A 14,680-nucleotide genomic window follows, 5' to 3' on the forward strand; every position below is an offset into this window, starting at 1 on the left:
TGGGAGAGAAAAACAGATTTAAGTGCAAAACAACCAAGGAAAAAAAGTTTAATACCACTGAAAAAATATATATATACAAAAGTTCTTGGAGTTTGTTTGGTTTTGTTACATAAAGCACCATTAATTCCAGAGTACGTCACAACTCAGCCTACTACACTTTCCAGAAAGCACCCAATACTCCTGAAATCTGATTTAGCACCAAGGGAATGCCATCTTGTTTAGCACCAGAAGCCTGTTAAACACACCCTTTGGTCCCCCTGCCCTCCTCTCACGTGCATCAGGCACCCTCTGGCTGCTCATGGGTAGCACAGGAGACCTGTCACCAACATTCAATCACCAAATAGGAAAGGAGAAAGAAGGAAGCTTGCTTATGGAGATATTCAGTGTTAGAGAGGCTTGCTTCTCTTCAGGGAGGCATGGGGCACTATACACTGTAAATAGATTATATCTGGGTTTGCAGCCTGTTGGGAAAGAGAGAAAGGGATTCGGTCCTGAGCATCACCTGCACCTTTCTGCTTCCTCTGCTATCTGAAATCCTGTCTCTGAGCAATTCCACACACTGCACCTGCTAAGGGAGAGGAAGAAACTCACAGTCCCCTTTAGTTTCCATGATCCCTTCATCACATGTTTCCCTGTGAAAAAATCAGCCTCGCCTTAGTGAAACTTTGTTTTTTCCACCCATTGCCTCATTGACAGTGGTGGAGAGGATCCAGAGCAAATTTCCTAAGACTTACTACAGTCTGTACAGCTTCCCTAAAAAAGCATGGAGAGTAAGTAAAGAGGATAAGAGAGAAAATGCCCTGCCATTTTTTCAAGGTCAGTTTTAGTATTTAGCCTTGGTCCCTGTTCCTATACTATCCTGGGCTGTGTGTACCAAACCTAATCTTGTATAATGATGTACATCTCGTCTGGAAGAGCCCTGGCAGTCCCAGGTGCTATAGGCAGAGACTGTGGCTAATCTTGAGACAGCAGAACCCGGTTAAGTCTGAAGATTTCATGATCAGTGATGAGCAGAGGAGAAATACTTGCATTTCTCCTGCTTCTCCTGCCCTGAGACTCAAAAAAGAGACAAGTCTTGGCACTGCTGTTTGTGGGAGCATCATGACATGTGGAAGTAGGTTTCCTAAAGTGCTGAGCCAGCCTCACCTGCTCCCCCCAGGACTGCAGCATCCCCTCCAGAGGGATGTGAGTGGGAGCAGGGTGAGACCAATATAAATAGTACTAGAAAACCCTACCACTGGCATTCCTTTCTCACTGCGACATCTCCAACCTGACAAAAAGAGCGAGGGTTTGTTTTAGCCACATGCTTTTCTCAGTTACTCTGATGAGATTGCCAGAAAAGGGCATGGAGCATACGGCAGGGAAGCTTTTAACCCTTGGGCAAGGTGCTGTGGTCTCACTTCTATCTCTGTTCCACCACAGAGGCAAAGAAGTGACAGCCTGCTCAGGTTTGGAATTGACTGAACTGCAATTGCCCCTACAGCCTCGAGCTCAGGCCCTGAAACAGTGGTCCTTCAACACCAGTGTGGGAGAACCACCTTCAGGAGGACAATGAAATGGCACCTCAGCCAAAGGAGAGCAGATTTGGGTTTGCTCTCTGGACTAGCTTCCCATAGCTGTTGAGCCAAGACTGAGTAGCACCCCAGGGGAGGTGTGGGAGGGGAGGGGGGCTTCAAGGTTTTCTCTCTCTCTCTCTCATTCTGTACTGGTGATCACTAGTGGGAACAGAATGGTTGCCTCTACTAAATCATGGGCAGATGCCCATGAAGGGTCTGGCCAGGTGTCTGGCCCTTCATCTCTTTGAAGAGCTAGAGCTGGAACAGAGGAGGAAAATCCCACCAGGTCTAGGTTTGACAATCAGCCTGGACTCTGTGACAAAGAAGGGTGTCCATGGAAAGCCAGTTTAGAAGGCCAACAGCTCCCTTTTTGGAAAGACAATATCCTCTCTCAGTGCTTCTACATCTTCCTTGTGCTACAGGAGACCATCAGATCCCAGTCCCCTCTCCAGAATCCAGATACCAGAGGTGACATTGTTTGAGGCTGCAAAATTGGTATGTCTAGTTAGGATGGAGAGGAGCCAGGATGTACCTTGGCAGTGGGGACTTTCTAGTCCTTTCCACAGGAGACCTTTATGTATGAAGCCCCAAAGAGAGACACAGGCCCGGGAGCAGCATTTTAGCTTTCCTCTTGCTCTAGAAGCCTAAATGCCAGAGGGAGCTTGCTGGCGGATTGAGAAGAAGCCAATAACCTAAGGTGGGGTTATGAGGTGAGGGGCAAGAGGTGGTAGTGCCATGATGGAAAGTGGACAGATACAGGCCTGGCTACAAGAGAACGTGAGGTGGGAGCCAGCATGACAAGTTTCACACTCAGTGCCTGAGATTTGACAGGCCCATTTCCAAGTGATTTGCAGTGGTTACGGGCAGTAAAGAGAGAGAAAGATTGAGACAGAAAGAGAGAGAGAGAGAGGAAAAAGGAAAAGGCCTAAGAGGCCCCAAGGAAGATGAGAGGCAGTTATTCAATGCTGGGCTTGACCAAGTACCCGCTGAAGGTGATGTACACATCAACATCATCACTGTAAATGGCATTCTCCCGCTCCCGCTTGTAGAGCCTCACCCAGATCTCATCATTTTCCTGGAGCTCCAGCATGAGGCTCTGGCTCTGCATGATGCTGCGGTCACTGGGTTGGGCATACAGGATGACCGCCTCTTCTTCGTTGTGCATGATGTGCATGTAGGTCTCCTTGAAGTTCCAGGTGTGGACATTGAGGCTGAAATAGTAAAGTCCACCCACCGAGCAGTAGAACTTGCCATTGAACATGTCGAAGTGGCTGTAGAGGTTGACAAAGACAGTGTCAAAGATCAAGACCTGGAAGCCCTCGCTGCTGTGCAGCGCTTTCTTGCGACCGACAGAGAATGCAGCGTACTGATGCTTGCAGGGGTCTCCCGCTGTGCCCATCTGTCCTTTACTGCCTTTCTGGCCCTGGGCGCCCCGCTCGCCTCGTGGTCCTTCTTTGCCCCATTTCCCTGGCATCCCAGGCTCTCCCCGATCTCCTTTCTCTCCTGCAGGAGGAAGCAGAGGACACAACTCAGTGTGATTCCAGAAGATGTGGAAGTGGTGGTGAGAAGGCCTAATGAGGAGGCAGAGGATTGCACACAAATGGGGCAATGCCCGAAGGAACACTTTGAGGGTCTCAATACCTCTGCTCCTCATGGGAAAGGAGCTAGCAGAGCTCTGGGAGTGACTGGAGTCTCTTCCCCAATGAATCCCCTGCTCACCAAATGATACGGCTCTGCTGGACGCACCAGGACCTCTCCCTAGGAGACTTCAGCCTCAGAGGGAGCCCAGCAATCCAAAGTACCACTTGACCTCTTCTTCGTCTCCCACATTCCTTTCCCTCCAGTGCAGCCTGGCCCTCCCACACACATCTCCTGTGACCCAATTATCCACACAGGATGCACACCGGCCTTGCTGTAGGCTGGGGAAGGGGAAGAACTGCTGACACCCGTGGGGCAATATGATTAGGGAGGGACAATAGGGTGGGTCAGAGGGAAAAGATCCAAGCTGGACTGGGCAGAGGGAGCACTGCAACTTAGAGGGATGGTACTTTCACAACACTGGGATGCTTTGAGCATCTTGTCTAATTAATACTGCAGTTCTAACCTGGGCTGTGTGCACTGTCCATCACACACTTGGGCAGGCATCAATACAGAGAGAGACCGGCACCAGAATGTACTTTCTGTATACAGAGAAGAAATGGGACTCAGAGCAGCCTCCAGTGACAGCATTCAAAATCTGTATCTTGTTCTTTTCCTCCTCTCCATCCACTGCATGGTATTGAAGGTCCCCCTGTGACACCCCACTCTAGTCTAGGCCTCTATCTGCCCTTCTGAGCTTTGATGGACTGCAGCTTCTTTCAGGCAGAGCATCCGCTGAGTTAACCCAGACAAACCACAGAGCTACAAGAAGTGTGTGGCAGCATCCAGCTGGGAACAGGCTTTTGCCCACAGCAAAGGCTAAAAGGGGAGTCCTGAAGGGAGGAGCTGATCTAAAATAGGGAACTCTTTCCCGTTAGCCAAGCCAGCCACTGCAGGGTGGAATGAGCTCCAGTTGAACCTGGAGGTGCTCGCAAATAACTGCTGCTTCCCTTTGTCCTCCTCCCTCTCCCAAATATGACCCACAGAGATGGAGGTTTCCCCACAACCTGGGTGCCAATGCTCTCAAAACGTGCTTATTCTGCAGATGATAAGGACTGTTCCTTCCCTCAGGCACTACAGTGAATCTGAGACAAGGAATGTGTCCTCCCAGCTTGGCAAGAGGCTGTCAGTGCCACTCCTGTGCTAGCAAGGAGGAAGAGTTAGCAGCAGGCAGCATCCTGAGACACAGAGATCACAGCAGAGGTACTCACTGACTTCCATCCCTCCAGGCTACTCTTCATCACAGCACAAAACATCTAAACCCTGGGCACAGGGAGTGTGGTCACTTATCCTCCAGGATGGCACAACCAGCATGCCAGCAATCCAGCTGTCACCTCCACTGCAATGCCATCAGTCCCTGAGCTGGTCTTGGCATCCGGGGCAAAGACTTACCCTTCAGAATGGTGATGTTGATATAGGGACGGACCTCTGGCACTGGGTAGGGAAAGTGGTGGTGGCTGGGAGGGACTGGTGGGGTATCTGTGGAAGAGTCCAGTGAGTCACAACAGCGCTTGCAAGCACCAGGGCCTGGTTCTGTGAGGTTGGGTTCATCAGCGGGTGCCCCAAACACAACAAGAGGGAGAAAAAGGAAGGTCAGGGATGTGCGCAGGTAGGTTATGTCCATGGTGACCTGGGAAGATATGAGGAAGTGCCAAGAGTGAGGTATAGGAAGGGGGAGAACATAAGGGATGGAACAGAGATCACGATAAAACATCTTTCTGTGGCTGGAGCCAGGGGTGGGATGAAATGGCATTGTCCTGTGGAGGGAGCTTACATGCTTGTTCAAGGCTGCAATCTGAGCAGCAACCGCATGGCCCAAGAGGGTGCCCCACGCCCTTGTGCCCAGGCCAGTGGAGACTCGGTGCTGGCCCTGGGAGAAGGCTTGATGCTGACTAGGCAAACCATTAAAGCCACTAGAATATTCAGTCCCCAGGCTGGGATAGAGGAAGGAGACAGAATCATAGATTTGTTAAGACTGAAAAAGACCTCTAGGGTCATTGAGTTCAGCCTCAACAGTTCTTTAGCAAAAGCATGCTCTGGTAGGCTGCTCAATCTGTGAGAAGCACTGTAAAAAATGTCCCCAGCCCTCCTATCACTGCATATCAACTCTTTATAGGAATCTAACCCCAAAATCCCCATGTCCCAGATGGAGCCTGGCCCACATCTCTCAGCAGAGATGCCTCTTCTCCTGTGGGCTGGGAACTTAACTTCAGCCCCCTCCGTTCCCCCACCAAATCCCACCCGTCCCGCCGGCTCGGTCCCCTCCCACCCATGCCCAGTGGGCTCTCAGGCAAACCCCAGCACCCCCCAGGGGCACTCCCAGCTCCCCAGCTCAGCCTTTGGGCAGACCCGAGGGGAGCTGCTTCGCTGCCGACGGTGAAGGATGTGAAGCTCTGCAGCTTGCGGAGAAGCTTTGCTTACGAAAGACAGACACGCCGAGCAGCCGAGAAAGCCCCTCTCGCAGCCTGTGCCCCCCATCCTGCTGCCTGCCCCCCAGCACAGCACAGCTGCTCACCTCCGGGGCCCAAGGCTCCCCTCCTCGCTTCCCAGCCCCTGCTCGCCGGCTCCCCTCTGCCTGCAGGGCAGGCCCCTGGGCCCATGGCTTTAAGGAAGCCGGCTCTTGGCACAGGCACTGCTCAGCGCTGGCTGGGTGCGCAAGCTAGGCTTGGACCGGCTCCCTCCCCTCTCCTCTCCCTCCTTCTCCCTCCCTGGCTTTGGGTGCTCTCCATCCTAAACCGGCTTGGGTTTCAGCGTCTTTTTAACTCTTTCCTAGGAAGTGCCTTTTCCTTGTACGTGTTGTTCGTTTTGGTTTTATTCTCTGCCTTTTCACTTCCAGCCAGGAAAAATTGCAGGCAGCACAGACTGTGCCCTGTGCAAGGGGTGGACAGCAGCGGGGCAGTGTGCCACCCTTGGCATCTCAGCATGGACAAGGTAAGGTGCATTGGTGCAAGAGACAGACTTTCCTTCAGGCAGGATGCTACAGGAATCTGCCCTCAGTCCTTGGCACATGGGACAGTCCCTTGTCCCATGCTTGAGTCCTTCACTTGGCCACACTCTCTCCCCAGCTGTGCCTGACCCACTCATAGTCCCCAAACTTCATCTTTCATTCTCTCCTGCATTGTTTTTCCTGCACGTCACTGTGGCCTCCTGCCCCAGGCATGATATTTCTAGCAGGAGCAGCTGCCAACTGGGAGAGGCATCAGTTTTTTTCCCTCTCTGGTCATCCCCTCTGCCTGGGCAGAGCCCCAAGCCTTGTGCTTCAGCACGTGTCATCCCCTGGTCATGTCCCCTGTTTAGGTCCCAGGCCGAGCATTTTGGATGGGAGGGGTGTGCCTGGTCTGAAGCAGAGCCTGGCTGCTGGGAGCTGCCTGCCAGCAAAACTGGGGATCTGGAAACAAACCCTGGCTCTGACCATTGTCCCCAGCTTGGCGCCAAGCTGACAAGCTTGTGCCTTTGGGGTATGCACAATGTGGCTGCACCAGAACATTGGAATGAAGGGCATTTGGGGGGGAGAAGAACGCAGGGTGCAAGAGATGGGAGATTTTTCTCACACTGTGGAGTCTGTTGGGAAGAGGATTAGAAGATTCTACCCTGAATCAAAACTGACCTGGGTATTTATACCCTGGGTATGTGGGGGTGTGTGCACATATGGATCTTTGGGAGGCAGAAGGAAGGATGGACAACTTCTCTGCTCTGCAGGAGTCAGAAATGCCAAGTCAGCGGTGTGCCTCCTGTAATTTCCAGTAGGAGCTGCAGAAGGCTCCAAGGTTTCTGAGGGGAATAAGGTTTTGAGCGTGTCTGTGTGTGCTGGGACTTTTTTCTTTCCCTGTTTCCCTTCTCCCATTTGTTTGGTTTAGGAATGGGAGGCCCCGCTTCCCAGAGAGTGGCTGGAGTTTGGCAGGACCCCAGAACCACTGGAGAAGCAAGCGGAAAACTCTGGGAAAATATGTACTGTGAGCTGTGGGGGGAAGGGAGGAATGGGGGCTGGGAGGCCTGGAGATATTCTCAGGCTGCCTGTCAGCCTGGAGCTCAATGAACATGGAGTGAACATGCCTTCCAGCTGGGGCAGGAAGAGGACAGAGAAATTCACTGCTGAGTGCATGAGCTCCTCAAAGGGCTCCAGCACTGATGTGCAATGAAGTCCACTGCAAGTTGCCCACGTTCATCTGTGCCTCAGTTTCCCCTTTTAAGAGCAGGGGGGGAAGGTTAGGGCAATACTTCTTGCTAATGGAGCCTTAGCAGCTGACAGAAGAGGGCTTTTGTGATCAGTCATGTTGTCTACTCCTGGCTGCTGCTGGTGGGAATTTTGGCAGCTGACAGTACTATTAGAGGCAAGTAAATTTTCTGGGGTGCATGAAAACTTAGAGACTGATACTGAAGACAAAGCTCTTCTCTGTCCCAAAAAAGCTCCTGCAGTGCCTCTCTCAGGTTTTCCTGCCTGGCTTATTTCCAAACATGACACTACCCACTTTTGCAGTTCTTGGCCTTTTTCCTGGCCTCTTCCACCCTTCCAAGGGAAACAGGTAGGAGGGAGGCCATTGTCCTCATTTCCATCTGCACTCCTGAGCTGCTCACAGCCAAGCAGATGTTCTTCACAGGGGACCTCATCAGCTGGGGCCTTTGCCTGTGCCTCATCTGACTGCAAGAACAGCTCACAGTGGGGAGGAAGCAGGACTTTATATTTAATGTCTCATCTGGGCTGAATAGGGACATGCCAAGAGCCAGAAAACAAAGATGTGCTCTGGTGGCATTGCCCAGCTGGGCAGAAGTTTATGCCATTTGTTAGGGTGATATTGCCCTGCTCCCTGAAGGGAACAGTGTGTACCAGAAATATTTTGCCAGGGCAGCCACATTTGCAGGAGATTTTGAGAATTTTATCCAGTAAACCTGTGCCAGCCATATTTTAAAATGCAGTTCAAGCCTGAGGGCACCTTGTGTGCCCAACGATCTTCGCTCTCCCTCATCACACACTTTGCCTTGGAGGCAGCCCAGGGAAGCACTGTCCAGATCATACTGCAACTATCCCTGCTCAAAAGCAGCTGTTTCCTCCTCCTCCTCCATTTCCTCTCTTTTCCTATACCCACCCCAACACTGACAAAGTAGGGGGACAAAGACTGTCTCTACCTCAGTGGCTGCATCCATACTATTACCCCTCCCTACCAGAGGTATGGAGAAGGAAATTGATGTTCTCTCTTCTCTGTAGCCCCTGTGTACAGCTCAGCTCCCCTGTGACACATGTAAATCATCTGTCCTGTTGCGCACACACACACACACACACACACACACACAAACATAAACAATCAGCCCTCACAGCTCCTCCCTCACCAAACCTCCAGAGCTAAGGTATCATTTTCACCAAGAGGCAGAGCCCCTTCTCTTCCCCTTCCTGACTGCTTCTCCTCCTCCACCACAGCTGCCTTTCCTTCCCCGTGCTCCCCACTCCTCTGTCCCTAATCTTCAAGGGCATCACAAGCTGGGAGGGGAAGCGGAGCACCTCTTACCTCCGCTCCCCTCTGCAGGGGTCCCACGCTGAGTTATCTGTATCCTGTATCCTCAGCTGCTCCTGGTTAGCAGCGCGGGAGGGAGGGCCGGCAGGGCCCAGCTGACTCCAGCCAGATGCTCGCCAAGTGCTCTTATGTAATTACTGTCTTTTCCATCCTGCCTCCAAGGCCTTTGTGAGTGCCTCCCCTCCTGCTCCGGCCCGTGTCAGGCTTGGCTCTCCCTCCCTCTCTCCCTTCTTCCCTCCCTTCCTCCCTCCCTTCTTCCACCCACCCTGCACGGCATCACAATTTGCTCAGCTCAACAGCTGATTCCTTCTGGAAGCAAAGTTCAGGCTTTTGGCTACTGCTGTTACTACCCTTGGAGAGAGAGCTCACATGTGTTTCAAGAGCTGGGAAGGGATGAGCAGCACTGCTCTGCACTTGTCTCCTCTCCATCACAGCCTGGCTGCTCCTGGGTACCTTTGCCTGGCCCTTCCATAGTGCCTGTAAGTGGGGAGGAGGGTACACCTGAGACATGGAAAGGTGGTAATGCAGATTTTTGCTTCAGTAAGTTGTGGTGCCCTCAGGTTATCCTGTAACAGCAGCTGTCACTCTGCTGTACCAGGATCACTGATCATCTCTGGCCAGGCAGCAGAAGAGGCTGGGAAGAGTAGGTGACCTTTAAAGGTCCCTTCAAGCCCAAACTAGTCTGTGATTCTGTGGTTAGATGAATCTTTTACAGCCTGTGGACTCCACGTCTGTGCACAGGGCTTGTGCAACAGCCAGCTCCTGTTACTCAAGAGCACCAGCATGGTACAAAGTTACTGGCTTAGAATGCTTTCTACGTCTCGAAGGACCAGCAGACCTATTAGATGCCAGCTGCGTGGCTACATTTCTCTTTAGACTTCTGCCCATGTGTGGCCTAGACCAAGCAGAAACAACACGTTCCCTGGCTTTATGCAGGCTGCTGCTGAGTTTGAAGGCACTTCTGCCAGAAGGGATTTCTGCTGTGTGCTGCTTGGCGGCCTGGCCTGTCTCACACAGAGATCAAGGCCTGGCAAAGTCTCTGCTTTTTTTTTTTTTTTTTTTTTTTTCCCTTGCTGTGCATTGCTGAAATGCCACGTGGCTGAGGAGCAGCTGGAAGAGCCCTTCACCTGCACTCACTGCTTGAGCAAAGCTGTTGTTGGCAGTCTCCAATAGTGAGTGTGAAAGTGCGAGCTTGTCTCCTACTTTCCAGTGCCCCCACAGCCAGTCCCTGTGTGACACAGCTGAGCAGGGAGGGTACCAGACACTGGCTGACAAGCTGTACCAGCTGGAGATGCCTCACAGCATCACCCAGGCTGCCCCTCTCCCCATCAGCAGCTTTTCCAACTTGAGTGTCCCATCTCTTACCCTCGCCTTGTGACCCTGCCTATGAGACCAAGGAACTGCATTGGTATCCACCCCAAAATCTGTCATATGACTACAAGGACTATCCCTACTGCAACCAGAAAGAGTTTTCTGCCATGTGAACATCTAGATCCAGCAGCTTGGCTGGGTGGGAGATTCCAGGTGACACCGTAGCCTGTTTGAACCAGTTCTTAAAAATAACCTTTGGGCAAGCCTGCTGCCTTCTGCTTCTCTGTATCTGCATGCCCCTGACGGCCCCCTCCTCCCATCCACTCCTGTGAAGACCCAGAAAATTTTACTCTTTTGTCGTCCTCTCCTATGCACACCCCTAGACCTGCCCGTATCACTTATCAACAGTAGATCACTACTCAGGGCATATCAGCTCTCAGAAGGAGTGCTGAGAAAGGTGCACAGTGGTTTGGGTGAGAAAACTTTCTTCAGAGATACCCATGAGCTTTCTCACCAAAGAAACAAGCACTTTGTGGAAGGGGGATGGGCTGGCAGGGCATGAGTGGACAGGTGGATGGGCAAGGAAGATGGTGTTTAAGAGCTCACAAACTCTTGGATCTGTGTGGGGTGCTTTCTACTAAGGGAACCAGACTGACATGACAGAATTATAGAATCACAGGGTGGTTTGGGTTGGAAAGGACTTTCAAGATCATGTAATTCCAAGCCCCCTGCCATAAGCAGGGACATGTTCCAGTAGATGAGGTTGCTCAAAGCCTGGCCTTGAATGCTGCCAGGGATGGGGCAACCACAGTGTCTTTGGGCAACCTGTGCCAGTGCCTCACCACCCTCACAGTGAACAATTTCTTCCTAATATCTAATCTAACCCTGACCTCCTTCATTTTAAAGCCTTTTCCCTTTGTCCTATCACTATATGCCCTTGTGACAAGTCCCTCTCCAGCTTTCCTGTAGTCTCCTGCTAGGTACTGGAAGGGACTATAAGATCTCAGTGGAGCCTTCTCCAGGCTAGCAACCCCAATTCTCTCAGCTTCTCTTCACAGGACAGATACTCCAGCCCTCTGATTATCTTCATCACTGTCATCTTGGACCTGCTCCAACAAGTCCATGTCATTCATGTATTGGGGGTCCCAGACCTGGATGCAGCACTCCAGATGGAGTCTCACCAGAGGGGCAGGATCACCTCCTCGACCTGCTGGCCACGTTTCTTTTGATGCAGCCCAGGACACATCCGTGTCTCTGCGCTGCGAGTGCACACCTCTCACACCTGCACAGGTCCCTCTGGATGTCTGACACGAGGAGGGTTGGCACGGAGAGGCTCCACTGCCGCTTGGCAGCACAGTCCTAAGCCCGGTGAGACGGGCAGGAGCCTGGCCGGGTTCCCCGCGGTGCCGCACCTGCCGGCCGCTGCCCGCTCCCCTCTGCAGCATGTGCTGCGCATCCCGCACATCCCCGCATCTCCCGCATCCCCGAATCCCCCGCATCCCTGCATCCCCTGCATCTCCCGCATCCCCTCATCCCCGCATCTCCCGCATCCCTACTTCCCCCGCATCCCACACATCCCCGCATCTCCCGCATCCCACACATGCCCGCATCTCCCGCATCCCCGCATCCCCCGCGCCGCTCAGCGCCGCCCCGCCCTGTCCCTCCCGCCCCGCTGCGTGTCCCCCGGAGGTGTCCCGCCTGCCCGAGAGCGAGGCAGGATCGGGACGGGTTCTCGCGTCCCTTCCGCCCGCAGCTTCGCAGCCGCTCCGGCTCCCGAGCACGGCGGGGAGCCGCGGCGGGGCACTGCCCGCCCAGGCACAGTTTGCCAGCGGAGACATCCGTAGTGCCGTGCCCCGCGGCCCTGCTTGTCACGTAGAGAAGGCTGCTGTGCTGCAGCCCCGGCACGTGTCCCAGCCCGGCTGCATTGACGCACTGGGTATGCGCGTGTGTCTGTTTGTGCATGACGTGCCGAGTGTGAGATCTGCGTGAGCCGGCTGCGTGGTGTGTGGCGTTTGCACAGTTTATGCTTGGGAAGGCAAAGAACAGCAATTTTTCATGAGCAAATATTTGCATATTTTCCACTCGTTCGAGCAGATAAAGCATTTCACTTCTCTGTTGGATCCTCAGGAGAGAGCTAGGAGCATCTTCTTTTTAAAGGTGTTTCCCTTTCTTGTATTCCCCTGTCTCTTTTCTCTGGAGGCTACTCCATTACAACAATGCTTCTTGTCCCCTCCACACACCCCCTGTATAACAGCAGAAAGCAGAACATGGCCTGGACAGTTTTGTTGTTGCCTGAGCTGAGCTGCTGTGATTCCCTGCTGATGACAAGCACAGCGGCTCCCTAACACAGCTTCAAATGACATTATGTGTGGGCTGTGTTGGCAACATCCTGGAAACACACCCTGGGTTCTCCACACTGGAGCCCCTCTGCCATCACCATTCACTGCCCTTCCAGTTTTCCTCCTGAAGATCCACTGCAGAGCAGAAAGGTCACGCTGAATAGGTCTGCAGCTGCCCCAGACCACCGCTGTGTGGTTGGGTTTGGTGGGTGGGTGCGTGTGGAGGGTCCTTGGCAAGGCGTAGATGCCCTCTCCCAGCCTGAGCCTGTGTGTTCACATCGAGGTGAATGTGCCGCGTTCTTGGCGCCCATACTTTGGCTGGGGTCTGGGGCACGCAGGTGTGGGTGTGTGGGCACCTGTGTGGGTGGCCCCATATGCTGTCAGGCACACATATATCTGCTTGAATCCGTGTGTGGCATGGATGTCTGTGTGTTTACACACATCCACCCAGTGGCACACACACACACACACGCACACACACACACACACACATGCAGTCATGCAATAAACACTCATTTGCCTGCATGCACATACAGCACATACAAATGCCTCTCTGTCTGCTCTTGTGCAGAGACCTGGTGTGAGTACGAGCTCTCTGACAGAATGGGTTCCCTGTGTTTCTATCACCCCATCTGTAATTATACATTTGCTGGGAAGAGGATTGCACAATGCTGCTGAAATCATTGCAGCCCTTTCTAGTCTTGCAGCTATGATCACTACGTGACAAGAATGAAACCTTTTGTGCAGCACAGGGCTTGATGGAGTCCTTATCTCTGTGTCTCTGCACACAGAACAGAAAAACTCTTTTCCATATCTGACTGGAGCAAATCCCCCCTGAACACATCCAGACTTTCATTTAGCCACTGCACATGGTCCCCGTGGCTTCTGGGTTGCCCAGAGTCAACCACACCATCGTTAAGGAGAGGGAACACAAGGGCAGTCAGATTAATGCCATTACCACAGAAAACTCTGGGGATTCACCAACAGGAAGACAGTGCTGAGGAAAGAGAAGGGGTCATGAGGCAGTGACCTCCTGACCATCATTCCAAATGCCTGTTCCTATGAAAAACAGCCTTTAAATCAGTGGTGATAGTCTGAAGAATTTTGTGGCATTTGTTTTCTCCTGATGAATTTTGAACAAGAAATACCTTTTCCTTCCCCTCCCCCAGTCTTATTTTCTGTTCATCTTCATTTTTTATTTCCCCAATTTGTCACTGCAAAACAGGATACAGCCTAGGGGGGTGAAGAAAACACAAGACAGAAAAATGTGATGCTTGTGTCTCTTTTCTTTTAAACCCCTATTTAATCGAAAATCTCCATATTTATTTTTTTTCCCTGCAGATCTCCCTGGAACACATTTTGTTTGCCCCAGCAGGCTGCTCTGCAGAGCTGCCTTGGTGGGAGCTCAGATTCCATGTGTCAAAATGATGTCTCCTTGGCACTATTGCTTGGTGCTGGCATTGCAGTGCTTGGGCTCTTAAGGAATGTTGGTATTTTAAGAAGCCAACCAGTCGACGGAGTTTCTTGAATGGTGATTTGCAGCAGATGGAGCTGCAAAGGCGTGTGAAATGAAGTCTCAGCTCAGTTTGGTGGTGAAGGAGACTGTCTCTGTTAAGTGTGTTGGCAGCTGGGAAGCTCCCCCCATCTCCCCTACGGCAGCTGGGCTGCTGCTCCATGGATAAGGAAACCCATCCTACATCTGCCCCCCCACCCACCCGAGCTGCTCCCTGCGAGGTCCTTCTTCAGTGCCTGGTCATCAAGCACAAGCAGTGCTACAAGCTCCTCAGATAATACAATTTCTGCTCTGCCCTGCAGGGATTGCTTTGCCTGGGGGAGTCCAGCATTCACCTGGCTCTGCTCTTCCCTGCAAGAGAAGCAACACAGACCGGAGTTTGAAGTGCTGTGTTGTCCATCTATCTGATCATTTGGTAGCCAGCCCTTTTAATCTTTCTACCACTTGTTGCCCCTTATAGAGGCAGAAGCTTTGGCAGTCCATCCTTACTCTGCCAGGACTTCTTGGTTGTGTTTCATCCTGTGGATGTTGCGGGAGCTCCCCAAGAAACTAAAAGAGAGGCTTTTTTTAGTCCAGCAAACTGTATCCCACGCCCAATGAATAGTTTGGCTGATTTTTTCTGACTGGGGCCCACACTGTGGGAAGCATGGATTGAAGGAGAAAAAGATGTAAAGACATAGCAGAAGATAGAAACTGGCTACCAAGCTCTTTCTTTTCCCCGTGAGCTGAGCCTGCACTCCTGGGTGTCTGACTGTCCCTGCTCAGGGGAGCGCTGTAAGGGCAGCTGAGCAGTTCCTGCATGGTCTGGCAGGCAGC

The 14,680-nt window shown here is 52.4% G+C and overlaps 1 protein-coding gene across 2 annotated transcripts; it reads right to left on the reverse strand.

Moving 5' to 3' along the window:
- Nucleotides 1-2,049: 2,049 nt before the first annotated feature.
- LOC131572881 (complement C1q tumor necrosis factor-related protein 6-like) lies at nucleotides 2,050-8,868 on the reverse strand. 2 transcript variants are annotated; one of them, XM_058826302.1, is made up of 3 exons: nucleotides 8,696-8,868; nucleotides 4,587-4,824; nucleotides 2,050-3,059 (listed from the first exon to the last, which is right to left on the reverse strand). In XM_058826302.1, the coding sequence occupies exons 2-3, from the start codon at nucleotides 4,816-4,818 to the stop codon at nucleotides 2,512-2,514; spliced, it is 780 nt and encodes a 259-aa protein (XP_058682285.1). In that variant the 5' UTR covers nucleotides 4,819-4,824; nucleotides 8,696-8,868; the 3' UTR covers nucleotides 2,050-2,511. The 2 variants fall into 2 exon arrangements, with proteins under 2 accessions (XP_058682285.1, XP_058682286.1); XM_058826303.1 differs by lacking the exon at nucleotides 8,696-8,868 and adding an exon at nucleotides 5,710-5,810.
- Between the last annotated feature and the right edge of the window lie 5,812 nt (nucleotides 8,869-14,680).

Source organism: Poecile atricapillus, chromosome Z (assembly GCF_030490865.1).
Source record: "Poecile atricapillus isolate bPoeAtr1 chromosome Z, bPoeAtr1.hap1, whole genome shotgun sequence".
Taxonomy (NCBI): domain Eukaryota; kingdom Metazoa; phylum Chordata; class Aves; order Passeriformes; family Paridae; genus Poecile; species Poecile atricapillus.